The following is a 14,140-nucleotide window of genomic DNA, read 5'->3' as shown; positions in this document are numbered from 1 at the left end:
AGAAAACTCCAAAAAGGAGTACACTGCTGTACTCCTGCGGGAGTACAGCAGTGGGCAAAATAGGGTAAAGTGATTTGACTTGGCCCCTTCTCTCTGGATCTCGGTGTGAGCTTACTGTAAAGGGAGGGATTACTGCAATAACGACGTCGCAGAGCGGCCACAAAGATGGAACCAGAGAAAAGACAGACCTTGAAAGGGCCTTGAGCTGCGTGCGAGCAAGGAAGACAGCAACAGCAGATCCTGCGCAGGCGCAGTCAAAGCGCTCTGGTCTCCCGCCTGCGTCCCGCCCCGCCTCGCCCCGCCTCGCCCCGCCTCGCCCCGCCTCGCCCCGCCTCGCCCCGCCTCGCCCCGCCTCGCCCCGCCTCGCCCCGCCTCGCCCCGCCTCTTCCCCTCCGAGTCACAAGACGCCAAGTGAAGTCAGCTGAGGCGGCGTTGCGGAGGTCACGTGACGGTGCGCGGGGCGGCGGGCGCAGGCGCAGATCTTGGACAGCTGGGTCAGCTGACCCGAGGGGGCGATAGAGCCAATTTAGGCCTGTCTGTGGCGTGTCGGAAACGCCGCCGCAGCTATGGCTAGTCAGTCGCAGGGAATCCAGCAGCTGCTCCAGGCCGAGAAGCGGGCCGCCGAGAAGGTGTCCGAGGCCCGCAAGCGTGAGTTTGGGGTTGGGACGGCCAGGCGTGGCGCGAGTCCAAGAGTTGCGGGCAGGCCGCGGGAGGTGGTAGGTGGGTGAGGCCCGAAAAACTGCTGACGGGGCCGGGGCGGGGTGGGGGATTGGTTACAATCGCACTCGCAGCTCTGGATCCGAGGCTTTGGAAGTCTTGTAGGTCGCCTGAGAGCTGCGATGTAGGCCAGTAGATAGGGCGTGGAGACAAAGTGGACGTCCTTCTTAGGGTCTCGGGGGTGTGAAAAGTGGATTATCCAAACGGAACGCGTTGTTCTCCCCCTTCGCACTTACTCCTTTGGGGTCCTCCGTCTCACTGTAGGGAGCCACCATCTACACTTTTGCTCAGTCTGGAAACAGACCTTTTTGCCACGTCTCAGACCCTCCCTCGTTCGCCATGTTTAGTCAGTTGCCAAGGTTTATTTGTTCACTTTCTCTCCATCCCTGCAGCCAGCATCTTAGTCCAGGGCATCAAGTTCTCTGAGGCTCCCGTAGTAGCCTAATTCGTTAATTCCTTATATTTGTTTTTTCACTGCTGTTAATACGTGCCAAACACAGTACCTGGGACATCTGTGGCCTTTATTGCGGTATTCAAAGTCCCAGTGAAGGAAGCAAATTTGGGGTAGATTAATTGCAGGTGAGAGGAGGGCTAGAGTTGAGAAGTGTGAGGTTGCTCAAGAACTTAACAGGTAGATCGAATCTAGATTGGTGAGTGGAAGGCTTCCTCCTCTCTTCCGTTTGGTTCTCCTCACTGCAGTCAGTCATACCTCTCAATTGCGAATATGACTTCCCCACCGCCCCTATAGTCAACAAACGTTTAGTGCTTGCAGAATAAAGCCTAAATTCCTTAAGAGCGTGTAGGAGGTGCTTTTGCATCAGGCTGTGGCTTTCTTCTCTAATCTCCCTTTTAGGTACTCGCCCCAGACACAGTGATTCCTCAAAAGCGCCTTGGTTGATTTCCCCTGCAAGCCTTTGCACAGCTGGTTTCTGATTGGAAGAGCCTTTTCCTAGGTTACTCTTCATCCTCTAACACTTAGGCTTCTTCAGATATCAAAATTTAGGCAGTAGTTCTTCCAGGAAGCCTTCCCTGACTTCATCTTTTCCCCTCAGACTAGGCTAGGAGTCCTCCCCAAGTACCTATTCCCGTCATCACTGTGCAGTAAGCTGTTTCTTTATATGGCTCAGTCACTAGACTAAGCTCCTGGAGAATAGGGACTATGTCTGATTTAACTTTTATATCCTCAGTTTCCCATCTGGTGAGATAGATGTTTCTATTCCTATTTGACAGATGGGAAAAATGAGGCTCAGAGAAAAATGGTATGACCATACCCTGGGAAACAACATAGCTGGGGTAAAATACCAAAAACTATTAATCTTAGTAATTTCTTGGTGTTCTTTCCCCCAGAATAGGATTTATACTCTTATCCCATACCCAAGTAGATTTCAAGCATGGCTCTTTTACTTTTTCAATTAGGGGTTGTGTGGTACTCTGTATTTCATTGGAAAAGCTTTCTTTGAGGGAGCTGGAGATGGGAACAAGTCTTCTATTCTTGCTCTGGTAACTGGGAAGTTCTGTGTTCCTCATGGAGTATTTCTGATCATGACCTTGACGCAGTATTTCCAGAATGACTTCTCAGAGTTTGTCCTGTGATGGCTCATCAGCAGCGGAAGTTGTATCTGTTGGGAAGCATGTGAGAATATTTGGGGGAAGTGCAAGAACAGGTATTGGGCACATGGTAAGAGTGATTCTGAGTGCCTTGGAGGTAGGGGTCATATTATACATCTTCCTTTATCCCATCAGGCCTGGTGCAGGGACTTGGATATCTCAGGTAGCTATTACATAGTGACTGAAAGAACTTGTTTTAAAGGAGTGAGTTTATGGCTAATACACATCTCAGAATTTGCAGTGGTTAGGAACAGAAGTATTGAGAAGACATATAATATGAAGAAGTTACTCTCTTTCTTGATCTGTAATTGTGGTTGACACACCCAGTTAGGAATTGGGAAGAGGCAGCGCATGATGTGGTAAAATGGTCCAACCCCAGTTTTTCATGAAATCATTGCTTGGACCATAAACTTTTTAAAAATTTTGTATGTGGTTTGTCATTGGGAGTGAAACAGAACGCTGGCCTCCACATTGTAAGGCCCACAAAAAAACAAGATTTAAAAGAAATGATTTCCTCCTCAGATATTTTTAGGTTTTCAGAGAAGCCAATGAAAATTGAACTTTGAAGGTGTTTGCTGACAGGCGGAGAATGGTTTACTAAGTAATTAATTCAGGGAGCCATAGTTGTTGGGAGTGATCAGGACAGTGGTATTGTGAAATTATGTGGAGCTACTGCATAATGTCAGGCTATGTTAAAATTTGTTGGTTTGGAAAAGAACCTTGACTTCGGAATATGGCTTTGAATATATAGCAGATGAGGAAGACAGCATGTGGGGCATTGGGATAGAAGTTGGCTCCAGCAGACCTTAAATAGTAGGCACTAAATAGTACTGGAGGAAATATATACTTGGAGAAATAGTCCTTGTGGGGCTTAGACACCTATTGATTGTTTTAGACTAGCCTCATGGAGGATTGATGTCATGGGGTCATCACCAGTTCAAAATCCTGTTGTTAATCAGGAGGTGGAAGGTTAAATTCACTTTCATTCACCTACATGGGCTGACTGGGATTTCAGCAGTTGCTATACAATGAATTATAACAGCTTGCTTTTAGATGCAGGATGTCTTTTACTCTGAATTAAATAAATCCTCAATTGATCGTCTAGGACCTGCCCCCCTCCCCCACCATCCCATTTGGGTGTCTTAGAAGTTTGGTGAACAGGGAAACTTGTTGGTTGATCTTGTGGTCTGTTTTCATAAAGCCTCTGATAGAACCTAGAGAATTTTTCCAGCTTTATGTTAAACTATGCTCTTCTAAAAACCAGAGCCCCTGTGTCTCCTCACTTCTTAGATGCTTGTGCAGTCTTATGTCCAGTGCTCCCCATTCAGAATTCCTTCCCAGAACCACTTTTACTTATTTCCTTGTGCACAGGCATGGGTTTTAGTTTTCAATATTACATCATCTGTTTCATTAGTTACAGTTTAGGTTGATGTCCCTTGGGAGTGTGTTAGCCTCCCTGCTAAGCTTCTAAGCCGAGCTCCAGTTGTAATCAGCAGCATACTTAGGTGTTTACTTCTCAGGAAGAGAGAGAATTCCCCAGATGGCTAATGTCGCCCGTTTTATGTTGGTTCTTAGCAGTTGAGATTGAGAGAATATTCTGACACATTCCAAAATTTTTTGCATCATTTTTACGGTCTACTGTAGGTATAGAAGGCGGTCCTTTTTATCTAGTCACTCCTTCTGAAGTACAGTCTAGTTAAGTACAGGAGGCAGGAGCTTGTACTATTAGTTAGCTCTGAATTCTCTCTCTCCCTCTTCCCCATGCATGTCTCTTGAGACTGTATCTTTAAACTTTTGTGCTTGTTTATTAGAATTTACCATCTCAGTCTCTGCTTCCTCTTCTGCTTGTCTCTTAACCACTTCCTTTGAAAACAGGAAAGAACCGGAGGCTGAAGCAGGCCAAAGAAGAAGCCCAGGCTGAAATTGAACAGTACCGCCTGCAGAGGGAGAAGGAATTCAAGGCCAAGGAAGCTGCGGTGGGCTCAGTTTATTTTCATTACTGCCTTAGTTTCCTGAGGCTTCCTTCTCCTCCTCTTCCCCTTAGGCTCTCAAAGTATCCAGCGTAGCTCAGAGATTCTGATTCTGGTAGAAATTTGAAAATTTGGTTACTGGATGCTTAGGCTGAATCTCTTAAGGTGATTAATTTTTAACTAACATTTGAATCCTAGTCTTCATTTATTCAGTTAAATTATTGAATTATTAATAGATATAATTAGATATTAAATATAGATAATTTATAGAGATAAGTTATTTAATATATATTGAATATAGATATTATTAAATATCTTTTGAACAGTTAATGTGTGCCAGATGCTAGAGGATCAGCTGTGAACAGAAATAGACATGGCCCTCATGGAGTTTAGCGTACAGCCTGGTGGTCAGGGACACTTAGTAATAAAGTGTCTGGTGTTCAGGGACACTTAGTAATAAAATGTAAGTCATGCAAACCAACAACTGAAGAGGGCTGTAATGGTCATAAACATAAATCACATGGAGCCCCCTTTAGTATAGTCACTTATCAGTAGTATAGGCTAGACCACAATGTGTAAGATGCATATAATAATAGTACAAAAACAGATACAGAAAGTACAGAGAAAGTAGGGAAAATTCTGGAAAAGGGAAAGGATGGAGGAGGCTTCGTAGAGAAAAGAACCTCTATCAGGACTCTTGGATACAGGCAGCAGAAAACAGTTCAAACTGGTTTAAGCAAAATGGAATTTATTGACCTATATGCTTGGAAGCCCAGGTAAAGGCTAAGGTTTTTTGGGTTTTTTTTGTGGTATGCAGGCCTCTCACTGTTGTGGCCTCTCCCGTTGCGGAGCACAGGCTCCGGATGCGCAGGCTCAGCGGCCATGGCTCACGGGCCCAGCCGCTCCGCGGCATGTGGGATCTTCCCGGACGGGGGCACGAACCTGTGTCCCCTGCATCGGCAGGCGGACTCTCAACCACTGCGCCACCAGGGAAGCCCCACTTGGACCTCTTTGAGCCCTGTTTTCCTCAACTGTAGAAAGAGGAGTGATAGCCTCCTCATAGGTTATAGAGGAATAGGTAACAGGTCATATGAGAGAATGCTGTGTAAACTGATGTGTTACACAAATGTGAAGAGATATAGTTGTAAACCTTCATAATGAGGCGACAGCAGTTTAGGTGATGAAAAGATTCAGGCACAAAAAAGTGATACCTTAAGAACCTGATAGATCACATTCTAATAAAGTAGGCATAACAGTTAACAATGAGAAGACAGTGGACAGTAAAAGAAAATCTGTCCATCAGTGTGTGTGTTAAGTTGTAAATGGAAACTGAAGAGGTGAGACATCCATGCACTAAAAATTTCAAGCAATAAAACAGGGCAACAATGAAGGGATAGTTTCCCTCTCACCCAGACCCACAGTCCTCTTTAGAGATAACCACTGTTAACAGTTTCTTGTGTATTCTTGTAGAATATTTCTACTTGAAAGAACAGATGTCACGTATTCTTAATACTGGTGAAACCACTGTTGAACTTAAGGGCTAAAACATTAACCAGTAATGGTGAAACTGTATATTCCTTCTAAATTATATTGCCCTTGTGTTTGTTATTTTTTAAGAGCTTTTTTTTTTAAAAAAAAAAAAAACCATGTATCTACCCCCTTTAAAACCACACAAGGAGACATATTACTAACCACCAGGCCTCAGTTGTTAGGTCTTTAGGTTCATTCCAGTCTCTGGTTAAGGCTGCACGTGAGGCTGTAGAGGGATGTGACTGTGGAACCCTGACTTCTCTCACGCTCTTCAGTCATGCTGCTGATTACTTATATTCATTATGAGACTGGGTTTCTTCAAAAGTCAGAACGTTGCTTATTAAATGTTGTTCCTGCCCAGCCAGAGCATCGTCCTGACGTTCCCTCTGTCATTGCTCCCCGACTCCAGGCTCTGGGATCCCACGGAAGTTGCAGCACTGAAGTGGAGAAGGACACCCAGGAGAAGATGACCATCCTTCAGACCTACTTCCGGCAGAACAGGGATGAAGTCCTGGATAACCTCTTGGCCTTTGTCTGTGACATCCGGCCAGAAATCCATGAGAATTACCGCATAAACGGATAGGGGAAGAGCAAAAGCGCTGTGCTGTGGATTGGCATTTTAGATGCCTTCATAGAATATGAGGCTTCAACAAGGCTTGGGTTATATTCTTGTGAAAAGGCATTAAATTATTTCTGTATATTATATAATAGGTCCCTTCACTTTTTGCAGAATAGCAATCATAGCTTCTTTGTACAAACTTATGGCCTATCCAAAGATTTTATCTTTTTACCTCACATTTCTTAGAAACTTAATGGGTATATGTTGTCTGTTTTCCTGTGCCTTTTCGCTCGAGTGGCATATTATGAACACTGACTTTTTCTTTCTTAGATATAGTTTTGTTTTTTCTTTTAATTTTATGTCATAGCTTTATGTTGCAACTCTACTTGTTCAAAAGTTAGATCATGAAGGTTCCTTCCTATGACCTTAGATATAGTTTAAAAAAAAACAATTTTCTTAAGAAAGAAGGGGATTAAATTTTTTTTTTCCCTAACTCTTTCTTGAAGGTCAGGGGCTTTATCTATGAAAAAGTAGTAAATAGTTACTTGTAACCTATGTGAACAGCCAGCCTTAAAATAGTCCTTTCCGGCTAAGAGTTAGAACAGTGGGGACTAGTATTGGGCTGCTTTTGGTTTCTCTTATTTAAAATTACTAGATGATAGAATTCAAGAACTTGTTGCATGTCACTACTTGGTGTACTGATACTGTACGAATAATCATTTAAAAGTCAAGACTCTGTCATGCATATTTTTCCCCTCTGCTTCATCCTCTTTGATAATGCAAAATGCACTTTGACCCAGATGTTCTGCAGAATTTCACTAAGGAAATTAAATTAGCACATATATCACACACATTCACATACATACTTAGAAAATATTCATGGTGCATATCTTAGCAGGAAGGAAATCACTTCCTTGGGTGATTTCACCCAACAACTGTTTTGAAAAACAGCAAGCAGGGGACTTCCCTGGTGGTCCAGTGGTTAAGAATCCACTTTCCAGGGCTTCCTTGGTGGCGCAGTGGTTGAGAGTCCGCCTGCTAATGCAGGGGACACGGGTTCATGCCCTGGTCCGGGAGGATCCCACATGCTGCAGAGCCGCGGGGCCTGTGAGCCATGGCCTCTGGGCCTGCGCGTCCAGAGCCTGTGCTCCGCAACGGGAGAAGCCACAACAGTGAGAGGCCCGCATACCGCAAAAAAAAAAAAAGAATCCACCTTCCAATGCAAGGGACAAGGGTTCGATCCCTGGTCAGGGAACTAAGATCCCACATGCCGCGGAGCAACTCAGCCATTGCTCCGCAGCTACTGAGCCTGTGTGCTCTGGAGCCTGCTCGTCCTAATGAAGACTCATCGCAGCCAAAAAATTAAAAAAAAAAAAACCACACACACACACACAAAACAGCAAGCAACTAGTAGATCTGAAGTTTGCCTTTTCTCTAGAGCACCCTGTCCTGGGGCAGCCTTGGACAGGTTATCAAGCGTGTTTCCTTCCTGGTAGGCTAAATGCTGAGTGCAGTACCTATAGTAACTTCACTCTAGCACTTAAGAATTAAATGCCCTCTGGACTTCCCTGGTGGCACAGTGGTTAAGAATCCGCTTGCCAATGCAGGGGACAGGTTCGAGCCCTGCTCTGGGAAGATCCCATGTGCCACGGAGCTACTGAGCCTGCGCTCTAGAGCCTGCCTGCTACAACTACTGAAGCCCACACTCCTGGAGCCCATGCTGTGCAGCAAGCGAAGCCACCACAACGAGAAGCCCACGCACCGCAAAGTAGAGTAGCCCCCACTCGCCACAACTAGAGAAAGCCCGCGCAGCAACGAGGACCCAACGCAGCCAAAAATAAATTTATATTAAAAAAAAAATGCCCTCTGACCCACTAGAAGCTGAAAGTCTTCCGCTGCAAGGTAATTTCTGGTACGTAGAAACAACTGAAAGAACATTGTGCCGAAACTATGGGGGAGTTAGAGGGCCTTTTAAAAAATTATATCTTTTATGTGACTGAGGATGGGTGGATCTCAGGCCACTTCCGTCTCTAGTTGCTGTTCCCTCTCGCAGAATTCCTCATAAGATTCTTCTATACGAGCTTCTCCATTTTTTACTGTTCAGGCACTCCAGTCAGGCTTGCCATGCCATTGAAACTGCTTGCTCGTCAGGGTCAGCAATGATGACCTAGTTGGGGTCCAATCCTCTGCTTGACCTTCAGTATCATTGGACAGGGTTGGCTATTCCTTTTTGAGCCACTTTCTTAGCCTCCCTTCTGCAGCCGTGTGCTGCCTTGCCTCTCCAGTCTCTTGCTGGTTCCTCTGCATCTTTTCCTGTGGTTTTGTTCTTGTGTGTCTCTACGTCCCCATTTGAGACCATCTACATTTCATGGCTTTGATACCATCTATATTGAAGACCCAAATTTGTATCTCCAACTGTCCTGAACTCTAGAATTGTCAGATTGTTTATTTGATATTTTCATTCAGTTATCTGGTAAGCATCTCGATCCTAATATGTCCCAAACTATACCTGGTTTTGTTAGGACTTTACTCCTGGTACTGCTAAGTGTATCCAGACCACGGTCAGCAGTGTCCTTGACTTCTACCCACTGGATGCCAGTAGTACCCTGTCAGTTGTGACAACCAAAAATGTCCCCAGACGTGGTCAAATGTCCCCTGGGGATCAAAACCACCCAGTTGACAACTACTGTTAAAGCAACAACAAAATTATTGAAATACCACACGATCCCTGGAACATTCTAGGTACTCAAAAATTGTGTCCTAATTTTCCAAAATTTGGTTCTCCTTTTCTCACCCTAATCATCCTTGATTGTATGTCTAATAATAGCTCTTATTTGTTGGTATAGGATATACTCTGAAGTCTCAGTGGCTTAATACAACAAAGATTCCTTACAATGTTTGATACATGTTGGGTGACCAAGGCAGCTGTTCTCCATGTGGTGAGGCAGTGATTCAGATCACCTCCACTTTGTGGTTCTACCATTTTAGCACATGGTTCCCATGATTCCAGAGGCAAGGGAAGAAAAAGTTGGCAAACGTGCACCAGCTCGTCTGTGCTTACGTCCTGAAATGAATGACATTTGTTCTCAGCTCACTGACCCTCGTGCATCATGTGAGCCAACCTAACTGCAAGGGAGGCTAAGAGATGAGGCAGATCCTGTGGTTATTTGGTGAGTAAAAAATCTCTGTTTTAATTGCAAACAGTAGCTTTCTCCACGCCAGCTAGTGACCACGTGCATTGTTCACGAGCAAGAATATTTTGAAAGGCATCTTTTTTCCCCAAGTAGTGGGTCTCAACAGTGGGTTTCAAATGTTCGGTAAACCATGTTGTAAACAACTGTGCTGTCATCTAGGCTTTGTTCTATTTCTAGAGCACAGGCAGAGTAGATGTAGCACAGTTCTTCAGGGCCCTAGGATTTTCAGAGTGGTCAGTGAACATTGGCTTCAACTTCAAGTCACCAGCTGCATTAGCCCCGAATAAAAGAGACTGTCCTTTGAAGCCAGGCACTGACTCCTCTCTAGCTATGAAAGTCCTAGATGGCATCTTCTTCCAACATAAGACTGTTTTGTCTACATTGAAAACCTGTTGTTTAGTGTAGCCACCTTCGTTCATTATCTTAGCTGGATCTTCTGAGTAACTTGCTGCAGCTTCTACATCAACAATTACTGAATCGTGGAGATGGCTTCCTTCCTTAAACCTCACAAACCAATCTCCACTAGCTTCAGACTTTTCTCTGCAGCTTCCTCACCTCTCTCAGCCTTCACAATTATACAGAGTTAAGGCCTTGCCATGGATTAGGCTTTGGTTTTAGGGAATATTGTGGCTGGTTTGATCTTCTTTTTGACCGCTAAAAACTTTCACCAGGGACTTCCCTGGCGGTCTAGTGGTTAGGACTCCGAGCTTCCACTGTAGGGGCCCCGGGATTGATCCCAGGTTGGGGAGCTAAGATTCCGCAAGCTGCACAGTGCAGCCAAAAATAAATAAAAATTTTAAAAAACCAAAGTATTTCTTCTGGTTTTGACCCAGTTTCCTGACAAATAGCATGTGACTTGTCTAACTCCCTGCACATCCCTGCCAAGGACAGTGGTGTGTCTAGGCCCAAGCTCTCGCGTGCATATCTTACAGGGGAGTACTCACCGTGTGATGTGACTCCCAGGATTTCGAATCAATGTAATGGAGCCAGGAGCAATGGAACGTACTGTGGGGCGTGCTTTTGGAAATACCCTTTAAGATGCCTCTAATTAGTGGCCAAGCCTAGATTTGAACCCAGGTCTGCCTGACTTTCCAGCCTGGGTTGCTGTATGATTTAGTTCAGTGTGTTCTATGGCAGTGTTTCAAGCAGTGTGTTTCTAAAAGAGAAAGTCAATGACTCTACAACTGGCAGACAGGTTCCAAAAAACAAGATCTAATTTTTGATCTTTGCCTTTTCACTTACTCATCCCATGGTTCTGAGGCTCTCTCCTGTCCTGTCTGCTGCCACACTTGAAGATTCTTCCAGGCCAGGAAGAAGTTCTTTCCCTCTTGCTTCACCAAGGTTGCCAGCTAGTTGGCAGCTAACCCTCAGACATGGGCCTGTAACCCTTGCAAACATGACAGGACGAAGGGGCTAAATGCTGAGTAAGGGTGGCTTTGGCTGGGGTTTGTGGTTATTTGGATTTGTCTGTAGTTGAGGCCCTGATAATTTCATTCATAGCCATTCATTCACTAACTCAGATGTGTGTAACAATAGCTGGGGGCCAGCTCTGAGCATGGGCAGAAACAGCCCTGTGCCCCAAAGGTTTATTCTCCTCTTGGGAAAGGGGACACTGAACATTGACCATAGCGAGTGCTAGGTGTGGCCATAGGTTAAGGAAGAGTAACTATAAGGATGGGGGACTGGCTTGGGCTCAGGACAGGAGAGGGCTCCTAGAAGGGCCCTTTCAGCTGAGACCTGAGAATGTGTCAGTTATCTGGGCAACGAGGTGAGGATGAGGTTTGAGGGTTACCTTCCAGAGGGAGAAGGATGGCAACCACTGAGAACTGGAAGTGAGAGAGAGCACAGGTGTAGGAGGAACGAGAGATGGTCTGTGCTCTTGGAGCTTAGGGTTTTCAGAGGTTGGGGGACAGTGGGTAAAGATGAGTACAGGCTAGGCTGGGGGGTGGGGAGGGGCTAGGGCCTACCACAGAGAGCCTTGTGAATCCATCAAGATAACGCCACTGAAGACTGCTTTCCAGTGGACTTTACTAGGTATTACTCACCTTTTGTCAGATTTCATTCATCTTTCTCCATTCTCCATGGAGCCCCCATTCCCTCACGCCATAGTGCTAGGCCTTGCCATTTACTGTATTTTCGGAGATGCAAAAGAATTGCCCAGAAATGCAGTTCACTTTTTTCTTTTTTTAAAATTTATATATGGCTGCATTGGGTCTTCGTTGCTGCACAAGGGCTTTCTCTAGTTGTGGCGAGCGGGGGCTACCCTTCGCTGCGGTGCGCGGGCTTCTTGCGAGCCACAACTACTGAGCCCTCGTGCCACAACTACTGAAGCCCGTGCGCCTAGAGCCCATGCTCCGCAACAAGAGAACCCACCACAACGAGAAGCCTGCAGTTCACTTTTACTCAGCACTTTCTGCTAAGCACTTCATCATCTCATTTAATTCTTAAAATCTCTCAGTTTAGCAGATATCCTTTTATAAATGAGGGAATTGAAACTCAGAGAGGGGAACTGGCCTGTGCAAGTTCACATACCAGTGAGTGGTGGAGCCTGGTCAGCCAGTTCCAAAGGTCCACATCTTTTGCCTCCTTAGCAAAGGAGGCTGATGTTCAACATTCAAGCTAGAGAGACAGGCAGTGAGAATGCAGAGTGAAGGTAGCTCAGCTGAAAGGGCAGGAGTATGACATCTGGCTTCATGTAGGAGGTAGGCCTTGCTGGGGAGGCAGGATTTATTTATTTATTTATTATTTTAAAAAAATTTAAACCTATTTTATTTATTTTTGCTGTGTTGGGTCTTCGTTTCTGTGCCAGGGCCCTCTCCAGTTGCGGCAAGCGGGGGCCACTCCTCATTGCGGTGCACGGGCCTCCCACTTTCGCGGCCTCTCTCGTTGCGGAGCACAGGCTCCAGACACGCAGGCTCAGCAGCTGTGGCTCACGGGCCTAGTTGCTCCGCGGCATGTGGGATCCTCCCAGACCAGGGCTTGAACCCGTGTCCCCTGCACTAGCAGGCAGACTCTCAACCACTGCGCCACCAGGGAAGCCAGGGAGGCAGAATTTAGATGGTGACCAGTTCACACACCTGTCCCAGGATCCCTTTCAACATCCAGTCAGCAGGTAGGAGACCTCCAACAGCCCATGAATCTTGCTCCCATGCCCCCAGATTGTGTTTTGGGAAATTAGGCAAACTAAATAGAGATCTTGTGTGTCTTGCTCAGTGGTACCCAGAACAATGGCTGGCACTCGGCAGGCACTCGGTGTCGATCTTTTGATGAATAAATGAATAAACTAATTTTTAGTAGCCTGCTTCCTGGATGCTCACTTGTCTGATGAATGAGGATCCTGCCTGGGCAGCATCAGCTGCTTATTCCTCAATCACTGCTCTGCTCGTGTCCCCAAGCACTCCACCTCTGCCTCTGGCAGAGCATGAAGACAGCTATATCTGCCTAAATTAAAATTGCACCCATATTCTGACTCGGCAAGTCCACTTGTAGATAGGCAGCCTGTGGCATGTACCCGGCACTGTGGCTATGACCATCCCAGCAAGGCCTGTGAGCAAGAGTGGGAATTCCCCTTACATGTCCACGAGCGGAGAGAGGCAAAGGAAAGAAAGCCTTCCTATTACAATACATGGAGGTGTGTGCGCACCCCTTAAAAAGAAACCAGACAGAGAGGAGTGTTCTGGCATGAGGTGAATGCCAAGGAACTTTGCTGAATGAAAAAGCAGGGTGTCCAACAGAATAGAACAGGCTCCCTTTTGTGGAAATGCACAGTGTACACATCTGTCTATACCTTTCTATGGAAATGTACGCGAGGTTAGTGCTTTTCTCAGGGAAGGGGTTAGTTGTCACTGTAGGCACCCCTGAAGTCTCGAGTGATGGTGCTGGGGGTGGCAGCCAACGTCTAGTGAGCGGCCATCATGTGTCCTGCAGTTGTGTACACTTCACACCAATTATCTGATTAGAGCTTTACACAATCCCATGAAACAGTATCATCTGTTGTTTACAGAAAACTAAGGCACAGAGAGGTTAAACACTATAGCGAAGATGACCTAAAAAATCGGAGACACCTGGCTTAGAGCTCAGGGAGCCTGATCCCCAAACCGATGCTGTTAACACAGTGCACATATAACTTTTCATTAAAAAACAAGTCCCTAAGAAATTTCTGGTCCAAATATTTCTTCATCCACCGGGTCCCGTGACTGTCAGACATGGGCTGGACCTCAGAGGCAAGCCGCTGCTCTCAAGACGGGGAGACCGAGGCTCCGAGGGGGGTTGGAACTCTTTCCGTCCGGGGCGCGGAGACCACCCCCCCCCCGCCCCCGCGCCCCAGAAGCGACGCGCTTGGTCGGCGAGCGCCGAGGCGCCTCCCGGCGTCCCGGGAGGGAGCCCGGCTTATGAAAGGCAGCTCCCAGCTCGGTTCCGAAGCGGGTCTGGGAGCCGGCTTCCCTCTGGGCCCCGAGACGAGCCCGGCGGGCGGCTCCTCCCGGTGGGGTGACCGCGCGGGGCCGCCCCGGCCCGGGGGCGGGACCCGGGAGGGCGGCGCGCGGCGCGGGCGGCGGGCGGAG

At 46.6% G+C, this 14,140-nt stretch overlaps 1 protein-coding gene across 1 annotated transcript; it reads left to right on the top strand.

Annotated features, from left to right (window-relative positions):
- The first annotated feature begins 475 nt into the window (after positions 1-475).
- ATP6V1G1 (ATPase H+ transporting V1 subunit G1) lies at positions 476-7,115 on the top strand. Its single transcript, XM_030858903.3, has 3 exons — positions 476-648; positions 4,201-4,301; positions 6,235-7,115. Exons 1-3 carry the CDS (start codon positions 567-569, stop codon positions 6,406-6,408), a joined length of 357 nt encoding a protein of 118 aa, XP_030714763.1. The 5' UTR covers positions 476-566; the 3' UTR covers positions 6,409-7,115.
- The last annotated feature ends 7,025 nt before the right edge of the window (positions 7,116-14,140 follow it).

This window comes from Globicephala melas, chromosome 6 (assembly GCF_963455315.2).
Source record: "Globicephala melas chromosome 6, mGloMel1.2, whole genome shotgun sequence".
NCBI lineage: Eukaryota > Metazoa > Chordata > Mammalia > Artiodactyla > Delphinidae > Globicephala > Globicephala melas.
This window is presented reverse-complemented; position numbering and strand designations above follow the sequence as displayed.

Coding starts and splice junctions, on each gene's coding strand:
- ATP6V1G1 (XM_030858903.3), top strand. CDS start 567: ATGGCTAGTCAGTCGCAGGGAATCCAGCAGCTGCTCCAGGCCGAGAAG. Junction 649..4,200: donor GGTGTCCGAGGCCCGCAAGC/GTGAGTTTGGGG, acceptor CTTTGAAAACAG/GAAAGAACCGGAGGCTGAAG. Junction 4,302..6,234: donor TCAAGGCCAAGGAAGCTGCG/GTGGGCTCAGTT, acceptor CCCCGACTCCAG/GCTCTGGGATCCCACGGAAG.